At 52.2% G+C, this 20,537-nt stretch overlaps 1 protein-coding gene across 1 annotated transcript in view; it reads right to left on the bottom strand.

The window, feature by feature from the left end:
* Positions 1–2,972: 2,972 nt before the first annotated feature.
* The window catches only part of RET (ret proto-oncogene), a 55,663-nt gene continuing 38,098 nt past the window's right edge, over positions 2,973–20,537 (bottom strand). Inside the window, exons 11-20 of the mRNA XM_021072832.2 lie at positions 19,180–19,436; positions 16,365–16,512; positions 14,880–14,987; positions 13,711–13,925; positions 13,505–13,627; positions 11,443–11,513; positions 9,698–9,835; positions 8,569–8,668; positions 6,412–6,559; positions 2,973–5,069 (exon numbers count right to left, since the gene is read on the bottom strand). Of these exons, the coding sequence (XP_020928491.2) occupies positions 4,912–5,069; positions 6,412–6,559; positions 8,569–8,668; positions 9,698–9,835; positions 11,443–11,513; positions 13,505–13,627; positions 13,711–13,925; positions 14,880–14,987; positions 16,365–16,512; positions 19,180–19,436 (1,466 nt within the window). The 3' untranslated portion in view covers positions 2,973–4,911. The remainder of the gene's footprint in view (positions 5,070–6,411; positions 6,560–8,568; positions 8,669–9,697; positions 9,836–11,442; positions 11,514–13,504; positions 13,628–13,710; positions 13,926–14,879; positions 14,988–16,364; positions 16,513–19,179; positions 19,437–20,537) is intronic.

Genomic DNA, 20,537 nt, shown 5'->3' with positions numbered 1-20,537 from the left:
CTCTTAAGATGCCCTGATTCTAGTTTGCCTGCCTCCAGCCTCCTCATGCCAATAGCTTCCAATCACAGCATACCTAAAACCTCCCTCTTTTTTTTTTTCCTGTAAGCTTTCCCACCACTTTACCTAACTTTGAGTCTCTGCCAAAAGCAAGTGATGGTGGCCTCTTCCTTTGTTACAGCAAGTTCAGAATAAAAAACCCCTGCTCATCCTCATTTGGGTGGTTTTCATTTATTTCTACAAAACTAAAGATTATAGATAATTTGACCTAATTTTAAAAATATCATTTTCTGCCACAACGCAGCTTTTAACTTCTTTCAATGACTATCTTGTGAGAAATCAGAATCCTTCCCTTGTCTCCGTCATTCCTGCCCTTAAAAAATCACTTCTTGGAGTTCCCTTGTAGCACAGTGGGTTAAATATCCAGTGTTGTCACTGCAACAGATTGGGCTGCTGTCATGGTGCAGGTTCAGTCGCTGGCCCAGGAATTTCCACATGCCATAGGCGAGGCCAAAAACAAACAAACAAAAAACCCACAAAACAACAACAACAACAACTAAAAACTTCTGGGAGTTCCCATTGTGGCTCAGCAGTAACAAACCTGACTAGTATCTATGAGGATTTGGGTTCGATCCCTGGCCTCAATCAGTGGGTTAAGGATCTGGCATTGCTGTGAGCTGTGGTGTAAGTCACAGACGTGACTCGGATCCCATGTTGCTATGGCTTTGGTGTAGGCTGGCAGCTGCAGCTCTGTTTCGATCCCCAGCCTGGGAACTTCCAGATGCCATGGGTGTGGCCCTAAAAAGACAAAAACAAAAACAAAAACAAAACCCCAAAAAACAAAAACCAAAAAAACCCAACATTGATAAATAAAAACATGGACACGAAAAACGAACTTTCCATTTTTATTCAAGTGACAGCTTGCATGAGAAATACTGCATGTATAAAATATCAAAATAGTTTCCTTCTTGAAAAACAATCTTTTCCCCTTTGTTTTAGAATGCAATTTCCTTACCTTGTCCGCCCACGATAATTTTGAACTTGAATTGCTCAATGTCATCTGAAAGGATGAAGGATCTGAAAAGTCTCTCCTGGTTTGGTACAGAAGGCCTGAAGTCACAGCAACTGGTGTGGTCTCTGGTTGCGGCTCCCTCCACGCTGCCTGGTCCAGTACCTATGACACTGATGTTCCTGAAGCTGCCACAAGGAGATGGCCTCCCTGTCATGGTTTCCCTGGAAGGGCTCCTGCTGAGATATCTTCACTGACCAAGTCCTGTGATTCAGCACATCCCAGAAATATCTGCAAAAATATCTTGTCACTGGACACAGCAACCAGCACCCGAGTTGCACAGATTAACTGGGATTTCTCTCACATGTTCACATATGCATATTTACCTCTGGGAGTGAGGCTTACTCTCCCAGCTGTTCCATTGTCTCCCATCCAGCCTCTGCTAAAGGCCCGGCAATACATTCAAATTGAAAAATTCTCTATATCCAGGTTCTGGTTTCTTATGATTCTCAGCCAAGAATCCTTCACATGAATCCCAGCTCCCTAAAGCTCTAACAAGGCTGTCAAGGTTGCCACTGTGGAGAAGAGAAGCAGGTGGAAGTGGGGGTGGGCAGCCTCAGTGGGAGGTGTTTTCTGCAGGTACAGGCCCACCCAGTGGACAGCACAGCACAAAAGCTCACACTGAAGAGAGGGGTGCACCCCCACCCCCATTGCCCATTTTCACTAGGGGCCCATTTTTACTGCATCTTTCACAGGGTCACAGAAGTAAGGAAGTCTTAGGCACTTTCTAGAACCACCCTAAATACCACCAGCCAAATAGCCCACGTGTGAATAAGCTTGAAGGAGAGAGGAAACCATTCCCTGCTCCGCCTGGGAAAATGCTCTATTTATGCTTCTTTAAATTGTCTTTTATACATTAAATATTTGTCTAAGACCTCAGACATCATATTCAACTACATTTCCACCCAAAGAAGCTGGCCTGGTGGCTAAGGAATCCTTTGTGGAGGCTAGTGGAGAATGTACTTTTTCAGAAATGTAAACCAAACACACACACACGCACACGCACACGCACGCACGCACGCACCCACCCACCCACCCAGTGGAAATTCTCTGCTCTTGAAAAGGGAGTTTTTAGTTCTGGCATCAGCTTTTCTCAGCATGGGTTTCTTAATGTTCAGAGGTAAAGGGTGTTAGCAAATAACCGACCCTAGAAATTATGCTAGTTTTTAGTCCCTGTGGTACAGATTGAAGGAGGAAGCTGAGAACAGACACAGGAGCTGAAGGCCAGGAGCTGCAGCACCTTGGGCCTGGGGGCAGCCCCTGGGTGATGTGGCCCCATGCCTGTGTGTGCAGGTGTGTACCTACCTCTGTGTACACATGACAGAGGCCCTGAGCGGCCAATGCACAATGTAACCATAAAGCAGATTTGTGTTGGTAACAACTTGAGTTTGCCTACTGACCTACCTGCTCCTTGCCAGGCTTTTAAGGACGAGCTCATACAATTTCTACACAACAGCAAGATGTACGCAGAAGCATTTAGTCTTCCAAGCTTCACTGCGGCTCAGGGCAGTTTTTCCTCCAACAGCTGTGGCCCTTCAATGACTATGCATTGTACATACTCTCACAACTGTTCAACTGCAGCTTCATGAAGTAGGCAGCAAGCTAATTGCCAGAGAAGAGCAACTACCTGAACTCGACCTTGGGCTGCTGCCCTATTTTAGGGAAGGAATTCCTTGACGGGCAGAGTTAGCTGAGTTTTAACAGTTACTATAAATGTTGGCTGTTCATGTACACATTGTTCGTGACGAGTCATTAATATCACCAGGAGCCTTTGATCACTATTACTTCGCCGGCTGTCACTACAATAGATCCTCTGTGACATCTTATTCCTTACATTTAAGCTTCAACATCAGAAACCTGATGTTTCCAACCAGAATGTTAAAAAGAGAAAAGAAGTTTACACATGTTATGATACATGATTTTATTTACAGAACGGAAATTATTTTCTTGGTCACCTTGATTACAAAAGCAAATTAACATGGTACCGTTTAATAATCTTTCGTAAATAGATTTAACAAATTTTAGTAATGGACAGATTGCTACTTAATACTCAGTAATACTTAATGCTTAGTAACTTCTGTGACTATGCCTATGAAAATTCTGTCTGATAGGACTAATCAGTACGAGTACTTTATAACTTAGGAATAGGCAATTAGATTACAAGGCAAGGGGCAATTCCCCATCACTGGGTCAGCCAGTTAGACTTGGCATTCTCACCCTGCAGCCACTTGTACTTACTGAGTAGGCATTTTTAAGAACTTGCATTTACCCCTACTTCTGCATTTAACAAGACTATCATTAAACGCATCTGAAACCCCAAAGTTTACCACAACTAGGTACTTGTAAAAGAACCTATCACAGTGTATCTGAACGATGGCTTATATTAAAGCCATAGTGCATCTGCAGTGTTTTTCCAGCGCTCTCCCTGGGGGTGTGTGCACAGAAACACACTCACCTACCCACCACAAGTCTCCTTCACATACTCATCCAAGCCTTCTTGGCCACAAAAATGCTGTAAGTTGACTGCTTTTGTGCCATGCCTATAAAATCCAGTATTTTCATGACTCTAGGATCTTTCACAGTGCTTTTTAAGTCTGAAGACCAGGCAGTGTTTTGGTGATCGACCCTCTCGTGCAACGTAACAACGCTGAGACAGAAAGAGCCGCTGGGACTTCCTGAAAGCCACCCCCGCAGGATGGGAGGAGTGCTGAGTGTCTGTGACCACAAACAAGCAGTGAAGAATGACAAGCAGCTTATGAGTCATGGTCAGAACCGAAGAAACAAAAAACATCTTGCCCTAGCAGCATGAAGTTACAAACTCAGAAAGGATGGATAGGCATACCTTTTCACACAGGCTCTATAAGAGCCAAAATGCTGTGTTTTCCACATCAGAACTGTAATCAGAAGTGAGCAGTCCTTGGTCATTGGCAATGCTACTTCTCGCTGAACTGTCCCTTTGAAACTGAGCACAAGCCCCACCCACCAACATGTGAGATGAGCCACCACAGCTCCACAGCTTTTTGGCGCTTGAACGGATGCTGCACCGAAGGCAGGAGGGTGGGGGGTGGGGTAGGTGGGATTCACAGCGGCCAGGTCTCTGCCATCAGCAATCCTTGGACAGGAGGCCACTCCACTCCAAGGCCCACTCCTCCACACAGTTCTCACCAGAGGGTATCGGTCACTCAGCGATGGTGACAAACATGTCTTGGGGCCCTCTCCCCTCCCGCCGCCTGTCTACCTAGCAAACATGGCATTACACCTATCCATTGTGCTAAATCTAAGAATCATTTTAATCATGATAAAAATCAAATGTCTTCCTATGAAAAGGTTACATGATTTAAAAAATAAAACCATTCTCGGGATCTCCAAGGCCAAGCTGAGGGCTGTCCCGAGGTCCCCTCTTCCCTCCTGGTGGGCTTTGACATCACCACGAGGCCTGCTGGGGTTTCGTTCGGAGCAAGGACAGGTTGTCTGGGCTAGTTGTTTTTTTTTTTTATTATTGTTTTTTCTTGCTGCCTTGTGTGTGTGTGTGTGCTTCATGTTTAAATGGTATGGCCTTGTTTGGTGGCAGCCAGAAAAATCCAACAGTTCAGATAGTGAGGGGCCCACACACGTGAGCACGGAGGGTGAGTTGCTCGGTGATGACCCAAGACCAACCTGGGGTACTGCCGAGGGGCTGGAGAGGAAGGAACCCCTAAACACTGGCCTCGGGACGCTGGTCCAGTGCGCCACGTCTGCCGGGAGGGAAAGTCACCAGCCCGTGTCAAGTGCGCGAGATGGGGCCGGCAGACTTTCTGTTCTCGGCATCTTCCCCTTGTGAGTCCATTACCTTTCACAAAGAAATGTTAACTATCAAATGCGTCCATTAATTGTGCCGCTGAGGGTGAAACCATCCAGTTAGCATATACACTATCATTTGCATATCTCGGGCAACCAGTGTTAGTGCCATCGGCTCTCGTGAGTGGTACAGGACTCTCTTCAGGCCAGTTCGGGTCTGACATGCCTAAAAATGAAAACAGATCATTTGTTCTGCACTGAAGAACCCAAACTTCATGTGCAGACAGTAAGGCCTTGGCAAAACTCCCTTTGAGGTTCAAAGCAAACTTCTGGCTTTCTGGGCCAATTGCCTGAAGGGTTTTGTGCTCCAGGTTTCCAAAACACGGGGACACTAGGCGGTGGGGGGGCGGGGGGTGATAAATAGCACGGCCTTGCTTGGTCACTGCAGCTTAAAAGAAACTACCAATTGGACTTGCATTAGCTTCAAACTCTCAAATCCAATATATATATTTGTTGAACCTGTTTAACTTTTTCTCTGAGGCAGCTTAGAGCATCAGCACCTTGCCTTACTGAATGGCTCACTGCAGCAGGAAGTCGCTATAAAAAGTTCTCTAACGAAAGGGAGCCTACTTGTCTTCCATCCAAGCCTACCACGGAGGAGAGCATCTTCTGAATCGAGGGCGCACACAGGTGAGCCCCACAGCGGCGACGGGACAAATGGCAAGTAGCACTAGCCAGCAAGGAATCACTGACTCAGGAGGCATGCAAAAGGAACAATCTCAGCTGAAAAATGCTTGAAACTCCAAGATTTCAAAACAATCCATGGTGAAGTTAGGAAACAGAATAAAAAAAAAAAAATTTCAAGTATTGAATCGAAGACAAAAGAAGGAGTTTTGGCAAGAACCATATTTACTGTCCATTGCAAGACCACAGCACCACAGACTACGTTCTTTCAAAAAGCATTTTGCTCCAGCTTTTAGCACTGACTTCATAAGTGACAACTGTCACGACAGGGTGTAATGCAAAGGATGTGAAAACAAGCAGTCTGCCTGTGTCCTCCCCGATGGTGGTCCCCGGCACCAGGTGGCCTCCAAGAGCCACTGCCACTCAGAAAGGGCCTGGGGGAACCACTGGCTGCACGCATGGTGCCAGCCGACAGGTGCTGGCTCCTCCTTTCTAATTTAAATGCCCCCCAGATCAGGTAAATTTATCCCAGTAGTTATACAAGAAGGACTATGCCTTGATACCCACCCGACAAATGACTTATTTATCATTTTCTCCATATCCCCTGAGAGTTCTGCCCTGCTTTCTTCTTTCTCTATCATCTTAAATGGCTGGGCAGCATGGTAATTATACATATTTTCACATCCTTTTTAAAGAAAACAACAGTGGTCAAAATGCCTGAATGTCAACGGATGCAAACTCAGACATTTACAAACAAAAAGGTTCTGAGCAGATCTTGGTTTCATTCAGACCAGAAACACTCCTAAAAAGCGTTACAGAGAGTAAAGGACAGTGCAGAGAGGAACAACGTGGCTAAAATCTAGTAAATGCATGTGAAATTCTACCATAGAGTTTGTTTTCAATCCACGTGGAGGGAAGGGTTCGAGGGAGGGGAGCATTATTACAGTCCACCAGGGGCGTCTCCTCCTCCGAGAGGCCGTCGTCATATAGCAGGGAGTCAGATGGGGTGGACGCAGCCAGGTCCAAGTAGTCCTGGAGGGGAGAGATGGCTGGTCACCCCTGGTGCGGCTACTACTAGGCATGCCCCACCCCTCCCTGAGGCAGAGCAGAAGCCCCAGCCCAAGTTCCATCCCGCACCTACTGGCCTCGCTCCAAGACCAAGCCCCTGGCTGGGTTGCCAGCACTGAGCCTCTCCAGCCGCTACTCCATGGTCCCCACTGCCACAAGCCCCCCCCCCCGCCACTAAAAAGTCAGCTCCTTGGGGGCAGAAATGTGCCCCCCTCGTCATTCTAGTCCTCTCTCTGCAGCACTGGGGGCCTCAGGCCCAGCACTGGAGAACCGGTCTAGGAGCGCGCTCACTGCAGCCCCATGACGCATGCGGGAACACCAAGGAGCATCCCCCATCTGCAGAACACTTTGCAGCTTTCCTCCAAGCACGCCTGCCATCTAGAATATCACATCAGGACTCAGAAATCTCAAGTCACTGATTGGGATTTACATGCTGTCATAGGCTTTAGCTCCCCAGCATGATGATTCGAGAGTACTTGCTATTTCCACTGTGCTGGTTACATGTGCAAAGAATGGATCCAGTATTTCTCTGGCTGGTTCTCCACACTGTTCTAGGAAGGCTATCTCTTGGCATCAGCTATGACTTTTGTTTAGGACAACCCTGCACTCATGGGATTCAGGGGCTTCCCTGAATGATACACTGACGTTAGGTGTTATTACAAGCAGGCACGCATCTTGCTTTTTGTGTCTGAAGAGATGACCACTTCTAGTAAATGTGTTAATGTAAGGATGAAACCACGAGGGCAAGGTCTGTGCCTATTTTGTTTACTTGTATCCTCAGCATCTAAGACAGAGTATGAGAGGCAGCAATTGCTCAATTAATCTCAGTTGAAACTTGGTTGACCTCCTCAACAACCTGCAGTTGTAAACTGGAGGTGCACAGATACATTCTATCTGAGCTTTGGGAAATGTAAAGGAGTTGTTAATGTTAAAAACCGGGAAACTGGGAGTTCCCTTTGTGGTTCAACAGTTAACAATCCCGACTAGGATTCATGAGGATGCGAGTTCAATCTCTGGCCTCGCTCAATGGGCTAAGGATCCAGCATTGCTGTGAGCTGTGGTGTAGGTTACAGATGAGGCTCAGATCTGGCGTGGCTGTGGCTGTGGCGTAAGCCTGCAGCTGTAGCTTTGATTCAGCCCATAGCCTAGGAACTTCCATGTGCTATGGGTGCAGCCCTAAAAAGCAAAAAAAAAAAAAACCAAACCAAAAACAAAACAACAAAAAAAACAAAAACAAAAACCCAAAAAACCTGAGAAACTTAAAATAACCCTTATAATTCAGAGGACCTGACCTGCTAGCACTCATTTCTCTAGGTGACATGTGTCTACAGTGAGAGTCCTTTAGAAGCAGCTGGTGGGCTCCTGTTTGTCACAGTCTCCACTGTTCTCCACTTCTCAACCCCAGCTGCCCCTCAGAGCATCTGAATTCACATTCACTTCAACTCTACTTTCTCATGTGCTGTTATTGAAAAACAATTTTGTTTGGCTTTGGAATATTTACCTCCTGCCCCTGTCTGTGGAGAGTTCTTTCTAAGTGTCAATGTAAAAAAAATCTCTATTTCTTCATGACTTAAAAGAAGGCCAAGAGAGTTCCCGCAGTGGGTTAAGAATCTGCAGAGGTGCAGGTTAGATCCCCGGCCCAGTGCAATAGGTTGAAGGATCTGGCATTGTCACAGCTGCAGCTCATATTCAATACCTGAAATGGGAACTTTGATATGCTGTGCATGCGACCATTAAATTAAAAAAAAAAAAAAAAAAAAAAAAAGACGGCCAAGGGGCCTGGCTTAAAGACAAGGATTCAGTCACCAGCTGCCTCCAGGGGACAGCATGACCATCTCCCGCATGACCATCTCCTACACAGCCTCACGATGCCTCGGCACTGAGAACTCCACAGCCGGGGGCGAGACTGGAGTCCCCCACTGCAACGTTCAGCATTCGAGCAGCTGCCACAGGAATGAGCTCCAGGTACTCACTCTGCTCTTAACCATCATCTTATCCAGGTCTTTGCTGATGTCAGCAAACACTGGCCTCTTGTCCGGTTCCTGCTTCCAGCACTGTAGCATCAGACTGTACCTGGTGGGATGCAGAGGTGGGTGGTTACAATCCAGCAAGGACCATCCAGCCATACCAACACATCCAGTATGGTGCCCTGGGCCCCTGTTTCCAAACCCCAAAGCTGCTTCTGTGTCACTGACATCCTTCTCTGGGCCGGGCCAGGGTTTGAGGGGTCAGCAGGGGTTCACAAGTGTCTGGTGCTGTGGGCCAGCTGTGCCTGCTGTGGTGGCTGAGGCAGAAGTGCCAACCCTTAATACTCTTATGATGAGCTGGGGTATGAATACAAACACCTGCCGATCCTACCCCTGTCCTGCCCCTTCCTCCCTCCCCTGAGGCCCTGGCACAGCTACAGGTCTTCTAGGGTGTGCGCTGGGTGGCTGCCTGACAGCCCAGGCCACCAGGCAGGTGGCACCTACTCAACTTTGCACTCCCCCGTCTAGCCCCAGGCCAGACGCACAACAGACTTTGTGGACTGACTGGACCAGTGCGTCTCTGCCCATGGCTGACCCCTTCTCATGCGTTCTCAACCTGTCCTCTGAGAATCATCTGATGGAACCACCAGCAGATGAGAAGATTCCAGTACTCTCAGGCTAAAATCCGGGATCTGCCTGTCTGCTCCTTGCCTGGCTTTGTCCTTCCACGTGGGCACTCCCCTTCATGTTCCCAGAACTACTCTGAATCACCTGCCCCTCCCCAAACATCTTGGGACAGGTCTCTGGCCTTGGGCTCAAGCAGCTCTCTCAGTCTGAAGCACCCTCTCATCCTTCCACCACCTCTCCCTAGACCCCAGCTCCTCCTCATCCTAGTAAGTCCCTCCAGGAGGCCTGCCCGGCCCCCAGGGGAGGGATGGTCCCCAGCACCTGCCCTGAGGCCCAAGGTAGTTCTCTGACCTCTTCTCTATCACCCTATGCCCATCACTACCCGCCACCCAGCTCTCCCTGGGCTGCCCCCCAGGGCTGCCCAGGAGCAGGAAGGGATGTGTTGGGTTCCCTTCCCTCCAGTGTGTGTGTGTCTGGGGGAGGCTGGGCCAGAGCAAAGTCTGCTCACATCTCCTCGCTGCAGTTGTCTGGCCTCTCCATCCTGTAGCCTGTCTTCAGAAGGTTGAAGAGCCGCTCTGGAGGAATGCCAGGGTAGGGGTTGCCCCCCAGGGTCACAATCTCCCACAGCAGGACCCCAAAGGACCACCTGTGAGGAGCAAGAGGACACTTGAGTGGCTGCACGGGGTCTGTGGCGCCCTCTGCGCAGCCCAGACGCCCACCCAACCAGCAGCTACTGAGCCCCTGAGTCTCCCCAGGACAGAGAAGAGCCCAAGTGCTCCAGGTTTCAGCCTGGCTGACCGTGCAGGTGGACGCATAAGGCAGGTGGGGACAAGCCCCCTGCTTTCCCTGCCCCTGCCAAACCCTACACCCGGAAGGGGCCCCCAGCTGGTCCCTGAGGTGAGGCTCTGAAGCCTCAGAGATGGCACAGAGCAGCCAAGCAAATACAGCAAAATGGAGGCAGGACCTAGGTCACAGGCTCCCTGGCACAGTTCCTTCATCTTTTCTGTGTGCTGGCAAATTTTCATAAGATCTTAGAAAAAAAAAAAAAAAAAGGCATTGCTTTTTAAAGAAAAAGACTTGACTGTAAGGGAAACGTTTACTGTGAAGTGTAAACAAAATCCTATGCAAAATGGCATTATCGCATGTGCCCACTTACAGTAACAAAAAGCATATATCAGCATATATAAAAGCATATATCAGAGTTCCTGTGATAACTCAGTGGTAACGAACCCGACTAGTGTCCACGAGGATGTGGGTTCAACTCCTGGCCTCAGTGGGTTGAGGATCCGGTTGAGGATTAGTGGGTTGAGGATTATCCGGTGTTGCTGTGAGCTGTGCTGTAGGTCACAGATGCAGCTTGGATCCAGCGTTGCTATGGCTGTGGTGTAGGCTATCGGCTACAGCTCCAATAAGACCCCTAGCCTGGAAACTTCCATGTGCCGTGGTTGTGGCCCTAAAAACACACACACACACAAAAGCATATACCTGCACACCACAGAAAACACTAGAAGGCAATGCCTGCGAGGGCCAGCAGTAGTAATTTAGGGGTGGTGGGATCCTGGTGACTTTTAGTCTCTTGATTATGCTTTTCCCCTGCATTTTCCAATTGTTTGACAGTCAACTTTGTAATCAAAACACAACTTTGTTAAAACTCTCCAAGAACTGCCTTTGCACAGCCCACAGTATTCAAAATATGCATGCTTGTTCACAGCAGAATACTTGGAAGCAAGTTGTTTTTTTGGGAAACCATCAAGAATGCAATTGGACCTAGAAGACTGAGTTTTGGCTCCCGTCTTGGAGAAATTTGGGGCACACAAGCCTACAAACTTACTCAAGGCCACCCCTGCCTGTGGATGGGGAGGGGGGGGCTGGTCCCAGGGGACCTGCTGGAAGCCAGCCCATGCTCAGGCCCCACAGGAGGGGAAATGTTTGGCTGGGCCTGTGTGTCCCTGAGCCAGCCAGAGAGAGGAGGTGAGGGGAGTGGAGAGGAGGGGATGGGAAGAGAGGGTAGCCCAGGGGATCTGCAGCCACCGTTCATGCCCTCACACACTCCACTTCGGCCTTCAGAACTACTGCCTGGGCCCTTGCTGTTTGCTGAATGAATACAGGAGGGCCCCTCAACCTGGGGGTCACGGCTGATGGCCGGCATGAGCGGACAGGCACTCAGGGCCAGCACATTCTCCAGCAGAGCTGCCCAGACAGAGGGCACAGCATGCGTCACCTCCACCCCAGGAAGGCGACTCCCAGACTCACACATCACTCTGGGTGGTGTAGATGTGATCGAAAAGGGACTCAATGGCCATCCATTTGACCGGGATCCGACCCTGCAGGAGGTGAAAGAGAGGTATTAACATTGCTCTGACATCCTGGAACTGGGTGGGGGGCTGGGGAGGTATGTCCCAGGCTCTTCCAGCTCTGAGTAATGACATCCAGCCAGTTCCTGGGTACAGAACTGGCAGCACAGCCTCACAGGGGCTGGAGCTCCAGCCTGGCCCTTCCAGGCTTGGCTGAGATGCTGGAGGGAGTCAGCTGGCCTACCCACAGCTACGTAGGCGTGCCTGTCATGCACCATGTCCCTGTTGAGAAGAGACCAGAGGAACTGATACCAAGTATGAACCAGGTCCCCCTGTGGCTGTCTGGGGAGCTCTGGGGCACCCTGGGTGGTGCTGCCCAATGGGCAGGCCAGGAACACCATCCAGCAAGATCTCCCTTGATCTGTGTATGTGACTTGAGGCTGGTTTTTTGGTTTTATTTTATCCCATGGCCCTTTCAGCATCCTCTGAAAGTGTTCCCCTCCACATAGGTGCTGGGGTCAGACCTAACACATTCTTTCCAATGCAACCCCAGCAATAGCTTTTCAGTACAAGGAGGTGAGGCTTAAGGCATAAAACAATAAAAGAGATGTGCGTTGGATTTTAATGCAATGTTTACTATAATTCCTTTTTCTTTAAACCATTCTTTGGGGAGTTTCCGCTGTGACACAGTGAGTTAAGAATCTGACTGCAGTGGCTCGGGTTTCTGCAGAGGTGTGGATTCAATTCCTGGCCTGCTGCAGTGGATTAAGGATCTGATGCTGCAGCAGCTGCAGCTCAGATTCAATCCCTGGCCAGGGAACTTCCATATGCCACAGGTGTGGCCATAAAAACAAAAACAAAAACCTATTCTTTAGGATTTATGTCCTTAATGAAATGTGACTGTTTCAGGAGTGTGTGTTCCTAACAACACTGCCTGCAGCCTACGAGCTACAGGGCTGTGCATGGCCTATTTTCTTCTTGCTTCATGACGTGTGAGGACTACGGCATCGGCAGGAAAGCTCTCCACCCCCTCTACCCCTCCTCCACAGGGCAGGGAGCAATGTCTTTTCACTTCCCCTTCAGTAGTTCTGAGATATGCTGTCACAACAGAAACCCCAGAAGAAATGAAACATTATCGTCACAGCCCTTAGCAACCCAACAGCTTCTCCTGACCCTCAGAGCCAAGCTGACGTGTGCGCCACCACTGTTGGTGTTTTTCTTTTTGAGCGGCATCTGTTCTGAATGCCAGGTTAACTGTGGCTCTTAGTGGGCCCACGAGCTGCCCCACCTAGTCTGTCACAGGGAGGGCACAGGAGAGGGGCTGAGGACATCAGAATGAAGAGAGTCAAAACCAATGTCGTGAGGAACTGGATGACTTAGGGAGCCAGATTTCCCCAGATGGGCCCTTGATCACCTGTTTCAGTGACTTGGAAAAAAGCTTCTGAAATCCCTACATCCTGGACCCTGTCTCCAGGGCCTCCCCAGACACCGACCAAACTCACTTAGCCAGGTGTCCCCAGGTCCCCGTCCCAGGAGCACCCCCACTTGGTAAAATGGTTCATTCTCTTCTGCAAAGAATGACTACCAAATTTGGGTTTATTTCATTTCTCTCCTCCAAGCAAAGGACTAAAGTTACACAGAAATGCAATAGGGACCTTCATTCTGCAGACGTGAGAGGAACAAGTGTGGAGAAGAAGATTGTTATTTCTGCGTCATTTGATGACCTTCAAAGGTGAGAGTGATTAAAAGCGAGAGAAGCCCCAGGGCCCCTGATCCCCAGTGGGCAGCTCCAAAAGGGCATGTATGGCCCTGAGAAAGGAGAAGGAACAGACTCAGGGTGGGCCCTGAAGTGAGTCTCTGGGGACTCAGAACAAGGAAAGGCTTTGGGGGCGAGAGCTAGACCTTTACACTCTAAAAATCGGCTTTATCTTCTCCAGGTGTTCCAAAGGCTCTGCCCCTGCCCCCAGTGGGCACCCTGACCACCACCCCCATCCAGCCCAGCACACCCCAGGGCCTGGTACCTTGCTCCTCTTCACATAGGAATCCTCTTCATAAACATCTCGGGACAGACCGAAGTCTGAGATCTTCATCCTGCGCCCCTCGGCTACCAGGACATTTCTGGCCGCCAAGTCTCGATGGACGAGCTGCGAGGAAGACAAGGGCAGGGACCCCTGAAACCCAGGCCCGCAGCAGGCGGTGGCGGGGGCTGGGCGGGGGCGGCACACACCTTCATCTCAGCCAGGTACTGCATGCCCCGCGAAATCTGCCACGCAAAGGAGATGAGGTCGCCCATGGTCAGGGCCCGCTCCTCGGGGTTGTCCAGGTAGCTGGAGTGGCGGCTGCCTCCGCTGCCCACATAGCCAGGCCCCGCCTTGCGGCTCTCTCGGAGGAAGCCCCGCAGGGAGCCGTACTTGGCGTACTCCACGATGAGAAGGAGTGGCCCTGGGGGCAGAGGGGGCTGTGGGCTGGCTGCCTGCGGGGTCTGGGCAGGTGAAGGTCAGGCCAGCTCTGCATGTGCTTCCCTACTTGTAAGTGGACAGATGGGCATGGCCCTGCTCTGGGTGGCAGGTGCCCGGGTTCTGGCAGCCTGAGGACTTAAGTCCCAGCTCACTCTCACATCACTTGCAGAGCCTGTGCCAAAGCCAGCTGCCTGGGTGGTTGAGCACAACTTTTGCCCTAGAGAGGGGGTCACTGCATCCTTGGTCCTGCCACAGCATGGCCTGGGGACAGCTGATGGAGGCACAGGGTCTAACTCCGCAGATGGCCACCTGCTCCCTGCCCCTGCCTGCTCTCAGCAGCTCCTAGGCTGCAGTCCTGTCCTTGGCCCAAGCCTGAGTTCTGCTGGTGCTGACCAGTGCTCCTGCTGCCCTCTCCTTGTTGGCTCTCTGTCGCCCTAGCGCCCCCAACACACACACGCACGCATGCATGCAGCAGGTTTGAAAAACCAACAGACCAGGATGCTTTTGTGTGACAAATGGTGACAATGCCTTTGTCCTGCAGGGTTGAGGTTGGGATCACCTGGCAGTTATGGCATGTCTAGCCCCCAGTGGGTGCCCAGGAGGCACTGTTCGTTTCTGGAGCTCCCTGCCTTGGGGGCTATGTCTGGGGCAGGGTAATGACAACCAAGATAGTGCCAGAGACCTTGTGGCAACCCCAGCAGGCTCATGGCACACACTCGGGTAGAGGCCTCACACATACACTCCTGCAGAGGGCCTCCTGGCCCCTCACCCTCACAGGAGGGGGCAAGCTCCAGCAGGGGTCAGAGACCATGCTTCAAGGAAGACAGAGGACAGGAAACACAGAATGAAAGGATGGGGAAGGGGGAGGAGGAAGAACGGAAGGGCCCGGAGCCCCCTGGCCTGTGCCTGGCAGCTGCTCATCCCCGGCCAGCCTTACCATCTTGGCTGCAGGCCCCGTACAGCTTGATGACTTGCGGGTGGTTGACCTGCTTTAGCAGGTTGAACTCTGACAGCAGGTCCCGCAGCTCGCTTGGGGAGGCGTTCTCTGAAATGCAGGTGAACATGGAAGGTTGCAGAGGGATCCCTCCTGTTAGCCTCTTCTGCGACCTTGCTGGGTCATGGGACCCATGCCAGGGGTCTGCATAGATCCATTAACTCCTTTACAGACACCCTACCCAGGTTCAGACTGAGGTCGACAAGGACTGCACTGCTTGGGGCTACTGAGCCTGTGGGGTGGCCAATGGCAGCCTCAGGTGTCGCCTCACATGTCTTCGGGGAATAAGAACTGGAGAAGCACACCTCCAGTGAGCACGATCATTCCATGGAAAGCCTCACAGGGCCAGGCTGTGCACACGAGTGCCAGTATTTCCCTGCATTCACCATCGCTCAAAGACAGGAGTACACAGAGACCCTCCCCCCCCCATTAACCCTCTGGGATGGCAAGGGACTCCCTGGTGTCCCCAAACACTTGCTGACCAAGCACTCAACAGTGGGGGCTGGGGCCCTGGAGAAGGGCGAGGACAGAGAGACTTCATACTGAGCACGTTTGTCCCCAGGGCAGATGAGGCTTGGCTTGGGCTCCTGCCAGGAGCTTGGGTGTGGAGGGGTTTTGAGTCAGAAGCTGTGGCTTAGACAGTCCTCTTGGGTCAGTGGCCCCAGAGCCCCACCTCTTCTGGCTGCAGACTCATCTAGAAATGAGAAGACGGCTGGGAGAGGGGGTGTCGGGACCCTTCAAACTATACGTGGGTGGCCTGGGGCCAGTCTCACCATGCCCCTGAGGGCCTGGGGTCTCATGGGCAAGGGGCAACGCCAGACTGAGGACCTGGCTAAGCATCCAGAAGCTCTCTGCACAGCATGGCCCCCTGACTGCCAAACCCACCAGCTGACCTGTGCCCACCCACAGCCACTGGGCCCTGAGGCAATCCACTACCCACTCTGCTGAGAAACAAGAATAGGCCCAGCTTGTGGAAAGACTGGGGTGGGGCAGGCTCCCCAGGGACCAGTGGAGATTGGGTGAGACAGGGGCTGGTCCTTACAGGTGGCCCCTTCACTTGGACCCCCATGGATGCTTGGCTGAGAGGAAAGAATGGGGCATAGTGGGGTGGGAGAGCTGTCAGTTCAAAACCAAAAGGGCTTTTCACTTAAAACTCAGATCTTCACCCAAGACTGGAACAGAAGTAGCATCACTCAGAGAACTTTCAAGGGAGGAATGTTTTTGCCTTGCTCCTTAGGGAGCACCCCTGCCCACATCATTCACAGTGGGGGTCCCCAGACTGCATCCACTCAAGACGAGCAATGGGTGGCCTTAAGGACGCAGCAGGCCAGCCACCAGGGCCCTGGTTGTCACAGTGGCTTCATCTACCCTTTGGCTTCCCGTGGTTGTGTGTGGCAAAGCCACTGTGTGTATTGCCTAGACAGGTACCTTTCAGCATCTTCACGGCCACAGTTGTGTACCCTGCTTTTCCCTTCAGCCGGAAGGCTGTCGCCTTGACCACTTTTCCAAATTCACCTTCTCCCAGGGTTTTTCCAAGAACCAAGTTCTTCCGAGGGAATTCCCACTTTGGATCCTCCTACATTAGGTTTGACGGAAGGGAGAGAAGAGAAGAGGGAAGAAAGATGGTGAGGGTAAGAGGAAAGAAAGAAGGTAAGACCCAATGGACAAGCTCCAGGCAGCAGACAACTGACAGTCGCCTGGACCAGTAGGTGACAGTCACCACGTCCAAAGGCAGGACCCCAGAGTCAGTCCCCAAGGTGCTGTGACATGACATGTCTTCCCCATGGGAAGGCAGGTGTTGTCACAGACCAGGTTGGGCTCCACATGCCCACACCCCTGCTGGCCTCTGTTACTAACGAGGGATGCAGGGCTTACTCAGCATCCATAGGTGCTTACAGGGGTGTGTGTGGCCTCTTCCTTGGGAGTCAAGCCAGGCCTTGCGGCACCACCTCTGTTTTGAACACCAGACCACAGGGCACTGACTGGCTAGCAGCCCAGGCCTTGTGTGCCCTCTTCAGAGACCACCCCCAGAACTCCCAAGAGAACCAAATTGGCACCAGTGGCTCAAGTTGCCTACTAGCCCAGGACCCCCAGCTATGGGTGGAGGTGTCTGGTGCATCCCTGGAAAGGTACCACCATGCTCCCTGGAGCCTTCACCCCAACACGGGGCAGAGCTGTTCCTCCTGCAAGCATGGCCACTGCCCCGAGCTTATGCATACCCTCTCTGCAGGCTTCCTTCCACCCACCTGCCCTCCCACTGATGTCTCTGCCATATTCCACACCCACTCAAGACCACTCTGGGGCACCTTCTGAGATCCCCATCTAGGTCCTGTGTACTTGAACTTTGACTGGGGATGCTGAAGCCTGGCTGGAACCTGCCTTCTTGTGCCAGTACTGGGCGTCCTCCTCCCCAAGGCTACCTGCACCTGGGTGCAATTGTGGCTTCAGGTGTTGCTCACCACGTGTACTGCCAGGCTCCCCTCAACAGAGATAACACCTCTGGAGATCCACTGCCCTCCAATGACCAGAGCCTTGTATTCTGGTATCTGGGTGCCAAGGCAGCCTCCTCCCAGCACCATGGCCAGGGGAGACTTCCAGTCAGCTTCCAGGTGTCCTGGTATCTCAGGTTCCCCAAGAACCCAGAATCAGGGTCAAAGCCAACACCACCATCATCGCTGCCCTGGTGTCCTCACCCCGACACCACATTGGATAATGGCTTACTGCACACAGAGACCCTAAGCCAGTCTGGATGTTACTGATTTGATTCTCTTAAAACTGTTAAAAATCATTCTCCCCACTTTAACTAAAGCCAAACAGTCCAAGACTGTGGAGCTGGCCACTGTGGCCCTTGGGCCTCAGGCTTAGCTCTGGCCACTCTGTGCCTTTGCCTAGAGACAACATGGGGTTGGGGTGGCCCGTATCCCCCACACTCTGTCCCTGACAGCATCACTCTGGCTGTGAGTGTCACCACAAACCACCAGGGTGTGTAACAGGATCAAATGGTTCATTTCACAGGCCTGCTGTGGAAGCTGAGCTGCTGCTGGGGGTGGAGGCTGGAGAACCCTACCTGCTGACCGATTAGAACTAGGAAAGTCAAGAGGGAGGCTGCTGTGGCCACCACATCTGGGAATGGCCCTCAAGGCCCAGACCCTCACCAAGGAGTGAGCATCCCTTGGTGTGACACCTCCTATGAACCCTGGCTACCTCCTAGCTCAGGCTGCAGACTGCCAGGGCCCCATGCCATAGCCCCCAGGTGTTGAGCTTCCCGCCCAGAGGCCCCTGCAGAGGTACACACGCTGCCATGCTCCCTACCCAGCCTTGTGTTTGCAACTTCTGCTCCCATGCATCCTCGGCTCTGACCACTGCCCTCAGGCCCTCCCAGAACCCAACTTCCAGCTCCCTGGGCATTTCTGGCCAGAACACTGAAGGGGCACAGCAGGCTGGGGAGAAGTCTGGCCATGCCAGGGGTGATGTCTGAGGAGTACAGGCCGACTGCAGGCCCAAGCCCTGCCATGCGTGAGGGCTCAGAAGGCCTGCTGGCTCTGGCTGCCACCTCTCCATCAGCCGGCCAGTTACAGAGCCCCAGGGCCTGGCTCCACAGCAGGTGCCCTAATGGGCCCTCAGCGCCCCCACCCTCCCTGCCACAAACAGCTCCTTTCCCTGCCACTGCCACCCTGGCCAAGTCCCTGCCTGGCAGCATCTCTTGGCTGGATAGGGACAGTCCCTCAACATGGAGGGACTCCCGCACAAAGCAGCCTGCGGAAATGAAGGCAAACATGGACCCCAACCCTCAGATGTCACACCCTCTGAGAATAAAATCCACATTCATCCTCAGGGCTCCCCGCTCTTCCTCCCCTCAGCTCTTGGAGCATCTGCAGGATAGATCTCATTCCCTGGTAGGTACAACACGGCCTGCCCTCCCTGTACGCTAAGGCCCAGATCTCAGCCCATTTAAATCGGCAGTTGTCATTCTTCACCCTGCTCCGTACTCTCCACCCACCCGCCAGGCAGAGCCCTCCCTGGAAGGCAGCTCAGTGAGGGTGGGTTGGCTGGAATGCTCATGGTGTCTTTCTGGAGGGCAAGGATGCATGAGTCCCTGTGGGCTGCAGGATACAGGGTAGCAGGGAGCTCCAAGTGCTCCATCCCCTCCACACCTCCCAGCTGTCTGCAACCAGAGGCACCATCTGCAGGGCCCCCGCAAGGGGCTGCCTTCCCAGCCCCAAGGCCACGCCTGGAACCTCACTGGGATCTTGAAGGCGTCCACAGAGACCGGGTTCTCCATGGAGTCCAGCGAGGGCCGGCGGGCACCAGATGAGGAGTAGCTGACTGGGAAGGCCTGGGCAGGCCGGCGGAAGGTCATCTCAGCCGAGGCAATGGGCGGCTTGTGGGCGTTCTTGTGGTAGCGGTGGATGCAGAAGGTGGATAGCAGCACGGATACGATGAAGGAGAAGAGCACAGCAGCCGCAATGACTGTGCGGCAGAGCTCATCACACAGCGGGTCTGCAGGTAGAAGAGGGGGGCGTGAGATGACACTCTAGGACGGGTCCCCGCATACCCAGCGGAGTCAGTGCACCATAGCTCTCCCAGGCTCACGACAGCCAGGACGTGTGCATAGAAGCCCAGGAGGGCTGGTGGGGAGGGAGGCAAAGCTCCTCCCAGGGGCTTTTGTGTTTTCTTTTTTTATGGCTGCACCTGAAGCATATGGAAGTTCCTGGGCCAGTGATCAAATCTCAGCCACAGCTGCAGTCTACACCACGGCCATGGCAACTCTGGATCTGAGCCTCGTCTGCTACTTACACCACAGCTTGCAGCAACGCTGGATCCTTAACCCACTGAGCGAGGCCAAGGATTGAACCTGCACCCTCATGATTACTAGTTGGGTTTGTTATCGCTGAGCCACAACGGTAACTCCTGAATTTTCTTTATATAAAGTGAGGAAAAAAAGAAAGTAGCTCAGGACCTGGGGCCGGGCAGTAACAACCCAAATACCAGAAAAGCATCTCTGGGCTCAGGAGTTCCTGTCGAAGTACAGCAGAAACGAATCCAACTAGGAACCATAAGGTTGAGGATTCGATCCCTGGCTTCGCTCAGTGGGTTAAGGATCTTGCATTGCTGTGAGCTGTGGTGTAGGTCACAGATGCAGCTCGGATGTGGCATTGCTATGGCTGTGGTGTAGACTGGCAGCTGTAGCTGTGATTAGACCCCTAGCCTGGGAACCTCCATATGCCACTGGGCTCAGACAGGAAAGCTCCTTAGGTGCTCAGTGGTGTACCTGCTGCTTCATAAGGAGCATCTGGAGGCTCCAGTTGGGAGGGTAGGGACCCTGTAGGCCAATGCCAAGGGCCCAGCAAGGGCTCTGTACAGGGACAACTAAGCAGATGCTGAGTTACCTAGTAGAAGAACTAATTTGCCAGTCCAATTTTCATTATTGAACTTGGGGCCTAAAGGCAGTCTTAGAGGTGCTGACCCAGCTCCCTGTCTGCACAGATGGGGGCACCAAGACCTCTGAGAGAAGGAAAACGGTCTCCTGGGTTTCTGTGTCTTGCTGCAATTTCCTCCCTCGCTCGCTCACTTCTGAGGTTCAGGGAGGTGTGGGGACCC

The sequence above is a fragment of the Sus scrofa genome, chromosome 14 (assembly GCF_054392235.1).
Source record: "Sus scrofa isolate SSC_HxYL_T2T_F1_AM1 chromosome 14, Sscrofa_HxYL_maternal_Yorkshire_Landrace_v2.0, whole genome shotgun sequence".
Lineage (NCBI taxonomy): Eukaryota > Metazoa > Chordata > Mammalia > Artiodactyla > Suidae > Sus > Sus scrofa.
This window is presented reverse-complemented; position numbering and strand designations above follow the sequence as displayed.